Source organism: Cottoperca gobio, chromosome 22, assembly GCF_900634415.1.
Source record: "Cottoperca gobio chromosome 22, fCotGob3.1, whole genome shotgun sequence".
In the NCBI taxonomy this organism is placed as follows: Eukaryota; Metazoa; Chordata; class Actinopteri; order Perciformes; family Bovichtidae; genus Cottoperca; species Cottoperca gobio.
This window is the reverse complement of record NC_041376.1, coordinates 2,478,866-2,486,365: the sequence shown is the minus strand read 5'-3', so window position 1 is coordinate 2,486,365 and position 7,500 is coordinate 2,478,866. Positions and strand designations below refer to the sequence as shown.

Below are 7,500 nucleotides of genomic sequence, written 5' to 3'. Positions count from 1 at the left end.
GATCTGGCTGCACATCAGGACCGCGTGGAGCAGATCGCTGCCATCGCACAGGAGTTAAAGTAAGACTTTCAGTGAGCCTCTTCTTTCACGGTGTAGTTCTCCTTTCGATGGAGATAGTTTTATATCATATTAAAGTGACAAAACAAGACATTTAAAGATCATTTTCTGTCACTTTAAAGACCAAACTATTGATGAATTAGCCTGCAGATGAATGTGTGATGGACGTGAGCGCTACATGTTTGTATTGATCCTCTCGAGTGACTCCAAGAAGGACGACGTTAGGAACAGTAACAGGTGGATGATGTGGCTGCAGATAATGAATCTCTCTCCGTCTGCAGTGAGCTGGACTACTACGACTCCCCGAGTGTGAACGCTCGCTGCCAGAAGATTTGTGATCAGTGGGACGCACTCGGAGCTCTGAGCCAGAAACGCAGCGAGGCTTTGCAGGTGAGGCGAGTTTAGAGATGGAATTAAAACATAAACGAGTAACTGAGTACTTCACCTTGTCTGTCTGAAGTGTGCAGACACAGAATACCTATATCTAAATGCCCCGACGCTGGAAGATCAGAAATAACTAAACGTTTCTGTCAATCTTTTGTATTTTACCAACATGACTGACGGTCCTTATTAAGCCTGTAAATGTGAACGTGTGTGTTAACCTGTTGCTCGACAGAGAACTGAGAAGCTGCTCGAAACCATCGACCAACTTTACCTTGAGTTTGCCAAAAGAGCGGCTCCGTTCAACAACTGGATGGAGGGCGCCATGGAGGACCTGCAGGACACCTTCATCGTCCACACCATCGAGGAGATCCAGGTGAGAGACTTTATTCAGCCTACAACAATCACAACCTGCAACACGTCAACAGCTGCGACGTTATGTACATAAAAAACTGAATTTATTTCATTTTGTCAAATATTTTTATCCACTTTAAACTCTTTGGACGGAGCTCGACGAGCTGCTTCTCTCCTGACAGTTTATGCTAAGCTAAGCTAGCAGTTGCTAACATTTACGGGACAGGTGTCGATCTTCTCGATAAATGTATTTCCCGAAATGTCAAACTTTACGTTCAGACGTTAATAGTTTTATTACAAGTACGAAACAAGTGGAAGTACTGCAGGGTTACAATATTGTATGAGTGAATATAAGTAAGTTAATATAAAATGTTTAGGGATGTTTAAGGGATTGAATTCATTAATCTCAAAATAAAGACTTAATTGGTATTAAATGTCTTTAATCAAAGTCTTTAAAATGTGGATCTTATGTTTGTTTCTGACGTTTCATGTTAAAATTATAATAATAAATATTATATAAAGAAATATAATAAATAAATAAATGATTTTTCACGCAGATCTGCATAGTGGAATATTGCAAGTAAAATAATAGCTTATTATTTAATGTCTTTAATCTAATTTTAAAATGTTAAGACAAGGGGGGGGCGGGTCTGTTTGTTTCTGACATTGAAGATTAAAATTGCAAAATAATTGTTAATATCTATTTTTATAAATAATAATTTACTAAATGCCTCTCACGCAGATCTGGATTGTGGAATATTGGCAGTAAAATTGGTCTTAAAATCATTAAAGAATACTTTATTTATTTACTCGTGTAGATTTATAGATTAATAAAGTAGTCAGCGGGATAATAATACTTTTCGTAGTACTCTACAACACACAACATTAATTACACATTACAAGCACTTCAATGTTACAATAAGGGCCTCGTGTATTTTACGTTAAGAAGACAGAGAGATTAATTCTAAATAAAAGTCTTTATTGTTATTTTCGTGATTTGAATGTAATTTTGCGTCTCAGGGATTAAGCACGGCCCACGAGCAGTTCAAGGCCACGCTGCCGGAGGCCGACAAAGAGCGCCAGGCCATCCTGGGCATCCACAACGAGATTGCCAAGATCGTGCAGACGTACCACGTGAACATGGCCGGCACCAACCCGTACACCACCATCAACCCACAGGAGGTCAACGCCAAATGGGACAAGGTGAGTCCGGCTGGGAAATACTCACTTCAAGTGTCCGAGGAAGATCTGATGCTGCAGCTTCATGTCCTGAGACGTGCAGTGCTCCATCCTCTGGTGCCGAGCGGCAGGAACCGTTTGTTTCATTTTAACATTCTGACTTTGTGCTGCATTCAAAAATACAAAATAAAAACATTTTTATTTAATTTCTTTAATTGAGAAAGAAAGAAAAAAGAGCATTAAGTGACTTAGCATTAAGTTAGCCGGTTACTGGTGCAGATTTATATTTGATTTAAACACATAAGCAAGAAGAATAATAATCATATTTTGTTACTAAAGCGTGTTTAACTCATTTCCTCGACGTCTTTAAGATGTTTGACATTTGACGTGTTCTGGCAGGAAGCGCTTCGTGAGTTTGAGCCTCTCGGTGCACTCGGGTCTGTGCGCTGACTTTAGTTTTTATATTTAAAACCGCAGCAAGACAATGTTTTACAAAATAGGAAAGATGTCAGTCAATAACTAAAAACTAAACACAAAGTGTTGTATGCGTCTCTTTAACGTGGTGTTCCCTCGCCGCGCTGCAGGTCCGGCAGCTGGTGCCGCAGCGCGACCAGGCTCTGATCGAGGAACACGCCCGGCAGCAGAACAACGAGCGCCTGCGCCGACAGTTTGCCAACCAGGCCAACGTGATCGGGCCCTGGATCCAGACCAAGATGGAGGTCAGTGTGGTCAGCTGCGCTCCGTCAGTACAGTTTACTTTAGAAATGTAATAAGTTAAATTCATCAAAGAAACGTCATTTAGTACATTTCATTCTAACAATTGTTTTAAAGTGGGACTAAAAACATGAAGGTTCTTAAATATAACTTGAATTAAGATTGAAACAGAGCAACAGAATGAATGATATATTCTACATATAAGCGTTTTACAGAAAAACAATCTATCTCGATGTAATCTTTTATTATCACAAACATTTTGATTATTTAGATATTTTTCCAGTAACTAAATGATTATAATTACATTTACTTTGCAGCTCTTTGTAACAAGTAAAACATCTGATGATAAGAATGTGTGTGAGGCCGAAGTTGTTTTGCATTCTTCTTAAATATTAATGTTTGTTTCTGTAGGAAATCGGCCGCATCTCAATCGAGATGCACGGCACCCTGGAGGACCAGCTGACACATCTACGCCAGTACGAGAAGAGCATCGTCAACTACAAGCCAAAGATCGACCAGCTGGAGGGAGACCACCAGCTCATTCAGGAAGCGCTCATCTTCGACAACAAGCACACCAACTACACCATGGAGGTAAACCCGAGCTCTAGACCCCCAAACATGGCAAAGAAAAGACGTTGAGGCGGGTGGGACGTCCTGATCTGACTTCACTGAGGGTGAAGCAGACAGAAAAACTAGCGGCACGATTTTAATGAAACTTGGTGGAAGGGTGAAGCACAGGCGGAGTGGATCTGCATCACAGGGTGGATGCACGCATTATATTTCACTTTCAATAACACTGAGAGATGAGGCATGTGTGCTGCATTCATGTGATGTGGGAAAAATCAGATAAATGAGTTCCTAACTGGGAAAATTCAGAAACAGCTATCAACGTTTTATTTAAATTCTCCGAGCAACACATCTTCTTTTTATCTTCCGTGATGTTTCCACATTACAACCTAAAGCTCGACTTCCCACCTCTGGAAGTGGGATCCCTCGAGGTGCACCTGAACGCACCGCTGGCCCTGGCGGAGCTCTTGCGCTCTGGGTGGCGTTGTAGTTTTAGGTCGTGTTGGTGGCTAGGTGGTCGTGGTTTGCCACAGAGAACAAAGTGAAGGGCGGCAGGATGTTTAAAAGTTTAATACTGAACTTTCCTGACGCTGCAGTTTATTCTCCGGGGCTCATCAGCCGAGTGCTGCACAACTATAAACCTCTGCCTGCCTGCCAAGAATTATTTTTACAGGCCAATAATTCATATGAATCTTGTTATTGAAATTGTGCACATCAACTGACCCATTTTCAAAGCTATTATGTAGGTGTGTGTGTGTGTGTGTGTGTGTGTGTGTGTGTGTGTGTGTGTGTGTGTGTGTGTGTGTGTGTGTGTGTGTGTGTGTGTGTGTGTGTGTGTCCACACTCAGCTTCTGTGCAGCCCTCAGTGGGACGAGCAGATTTAAATACCACATTTGTTGATGTGTTTATGCAAATGATATGTGTCTGCATCTCTAAGTGCACCTTCAGTTCTGCTGTAATCAGAAGCTTCTTCATGTTTCTGACACAAGAAAAAATGATTTATTTCTAAACGTGTTTGTGCGACTCGTCCGTTCATCAGGCTGCCGTCTATAAACAGGACCAACTGTGAATATGAATCCATACAGCGTCCTGCTCGCTGTCTGTCTCAGGTTTGAATGTGGACTGCAGAGTAACTAAGTACTGTACTCGAGTATCTGCTGCTTCTCCTCCTCTATGTTTAGTTGGTTTGCAGATAAAGATTAATAACACAAAATATAATCACTAAATAATGAATCAGGTGTTGTTATTGGCTAACATAAACTTTATTGATCCTTTGGGAAACAGTATTTATAGTAAAAAATATAAAAGCTCCTCCTCTACGAGTGGCAACATTAAAGAGATGAACACATTAATGCATCAATAAATATAATTAATTAATATCTAAGAAGGACTTCTGCTGACACGGTCACAACCCGTGCTGTCCCGATGTTTGAATATGAATACTTCAGTCTTCATTTCCCCCGAACACAATGCAAACAGACTTTATGTAAAGATTTCTTCCCAGACGCTCTGAGCTGCTAAGCACGATGTGTCCCGGTATACCTGAGACTACGAGCAGCCCTGAGTGAACAACTGCATCATACACTTGAGACTACGAGCAGCCCTGAGTGAACAAATGCGTCATACACCTGAGACTACGAGCAGCCCTGAGTGAACAACTGCATCATACACCTGAGACTACGAACAGCCCTGAGTGAACAACTGCGTCATACACCTGAGACTACGAGCAGCCCTGAGTGAACAACTGTGTCATACACCTGAGACTACGAACAGCCCTGAGTGCACAACTGCGTCATACACCTGAGACTACGAGCAGCCCTGAGCGAACAACTGCGTCATACACCTGAGACTACGAGCAGCCCTGAGCGAACAACTGCGTCATACACCTGAGACTACGAGCAGCCCTGAGCGAACAACTGCGTCATACACCTGAGACTACGAGCAGCCCTGAGCGAACAACTGCGTCATACACCTGAGACTACGAGCAGCCCTGAGTGAACAACTGCGTCATACACCTGAGACTACGAGCAGCCCTGAGTGAACAACTGCGTCATACACCTGAGACTACGAGCAGCCCTGAGTGAACAACTGCGTCATACACCTGAGACTACGAGCAGCCCTGAGTGAACAACTGCGTCATATACCTGAGACTACGAGCAGCCCTGAGTGAACAACTGCGCCATACACCTGAGACTACGAGCAGCCCTGAGTGAACAACTGCGTCATACACCTGAGACTACGAGCAGCCCTGAGTGAACAACTGCGTCATACACCTGAGACTACGAGCAGCCCTGAGTGAACAACTGCGTCATATACCTGAGACTACGAGCAGCCCTGAGTGAACAACTGCGCCATACACCTGAGACTACGAGCAGCCCTGAGTGAACAACTGCGCCATACACCTGAGACTACGAGCAGCCCTGAGTGAACAGCAGGACGTGTACATCATCTTTATATTTGATTGTTTAGCTCTTAGTGCACTTTGAATGTTCTAAACTGTGACACCACCACACAAACAGACACTAATGCAGTGACTCCTGTCATCTTATCTTCTTGCAGGTTAAAAGAAACATTTGATTTAACCCGAGGCCGAGCTGAACGCCTCTCACACTCTTCTCCTAAACTTCCTCTTCGTGTGTCTCCTCTGCAGCACATCCGCGTGGGCTGGGAGCAGCTACTCACCACCATCGCCCGCACCATCAACGAGATCGAGAACCAGGTCTTGACGCGAGATGCTAAAGGCATCAGCCAGGAGCAGCTGAACGAGTACCGGGCTTCCTTCAACCACTTCGACAGGGTCAGTACTCAGTCACGGTGCAGACACAGAACAGCAGGTGAGCAGAGCTGCAGCAGGCGAGAAACACACAAAGGGAGGAACAGGATAGTTAAATACTTCTAGGAAGTGTGTTTCCAAAAGTGTCAAACTTCTGCTTTAAAGATGGATGTAAACTTCTGGCAGGTGGAGTCACCGGTGTGTCTTTTATATACTTAGATTGCATCAACAAAGCAAAGAAGTAAAGGTGAGAATATATCATTTGTGGGTTTGTCGTGTGATGCTAACGGTTGTCCTGTAACAATCCTGTGACCAGAAAACTTTGTGGTGCAGTTTGTGTGAAACGCTCTGAACTTCCTGCTCCCAGTTCAGTGTCCCCACGTGTATCTGTAAAAGCTTCGGGGGCTTCCAGACGAATGAAGGAAGATGGCAGCCAGGGTCTTTTATTGTGAAATACAAGAATGTTTCAACATCACGCCGGTTGTTCTGCTGCTGTGAGATCTTTCATTGCGTTGCCTCTTGGTACCCCTGGTAGGCAGGGATGCAGTGTAACGTGTGTCAGGCTTTTATTGTGAAGGGGAGATCGTACATGCAGGGAGCCCAGATCAACGCTGACATGTCTTTAATCAACATTTATCATAAGTTCAAATACTATCTGATGCCACTTTAAATAACAAAGTGAACACAGAGCAGGAAGAAGCTCCGCAATAACTTTCCGTGTCAGGAACAGCACCAATTATGGATGAGTTTTTATGCAGCCCCCCCCCGCCTCCTGCTGACTCCAGCATTACCTCATGCGTCCTTCCAGAGCCGGACATTTGTGAATCAATATGTGAGGTTGAGTCTGCAGAGGAACTGTTGTTGTTTCACATTTCATGAAGTTCTCCTCCTTCAACAGCTTGTGTGTCTTAGAAACACAAAAACATTCTTCTTAACTTTAAGATTAAGTTTTATAGTCTGTGTTGAAACAATTAGTCTATACTGGAGGATTTATTTCTGAGTCGCATTAGTGAAGATTGAATCACTTTGTTCTCGTCACTTTGGCTTCGAGGGAATTCACTATGTTCTCACATTTTATAGACGAAACAAAGAATCTGCAGATTAATCTTAAATAGAGAAGAAACGATCGACAGAAGCTTAACTGCAGTTATTTTTATAAATCTGTCATAATGTAATTATTTAAAGACAGATGAAAACAGTTCACTGTGACTGTAAATACTTTACATTAATCTGAATATGTTTCGGACAGATGCTCGGACAGAAGATGATCACATTAATCCATAATGAAATGCTTCAGTGTTTACATTTATCATGTTTGAGTCTTTGGGGAAATTAAGATTTGTAAATGCTTTTAAAAGATGAAGCATTTTGTTGTACAAAGAAGGTAAAGAGATATGAATATATATTGTTGTGATGTTAAGTACGTGTGCCATCGACGATGCGAGCCGCCTGCACTCTGCACATTAACTCTGAAT

At 42.8% G+C, this 7,500-nt stretch overlaps 1 protein-coding gene across 6 annotated transcripts in view; it reads left to right on the top strand.

Annotated features, from left to right (window-relative positions):
- The window catches only part of actn1 (actinin, alpha 1), a 56,550-nt gene that overhangs the window by 45,442 nt on the left and 3,608 nt on the right, over nt 1-7,500 (top strand). For all 6 annotated transcript variants that reach the window (XM_029461281.1, XM_029461278.1, XM_029461275.1 and 3 more), the window contains 7 exons: nt 1-59; nt 339-447; nt 674-814; nt 1,813-1,995; nt 2,556-2,690; nt 3,097-3,276; nt 5,903-6,049. The exon at nt 1-59 is cut by the window's left edge and continues 92 nt beyond it. In XM_029461281.1, coding sequence (XP_029317141.1) covers nt 1-59; nt 339-447; nt 674-814; nt 1,813-1,995; nt 2,556-2,690; nt 3,097-3,276; nt 5,903-6,049 — 954 coding nt within the window. The remainder of the gene's footprint in view (nt 60-338; nt 448-673; nt 815-1,812; nt 1,996-2,555; nt 2,691-3,096; nt 3,277-5,902; nt 6,050-7,500) is intronic.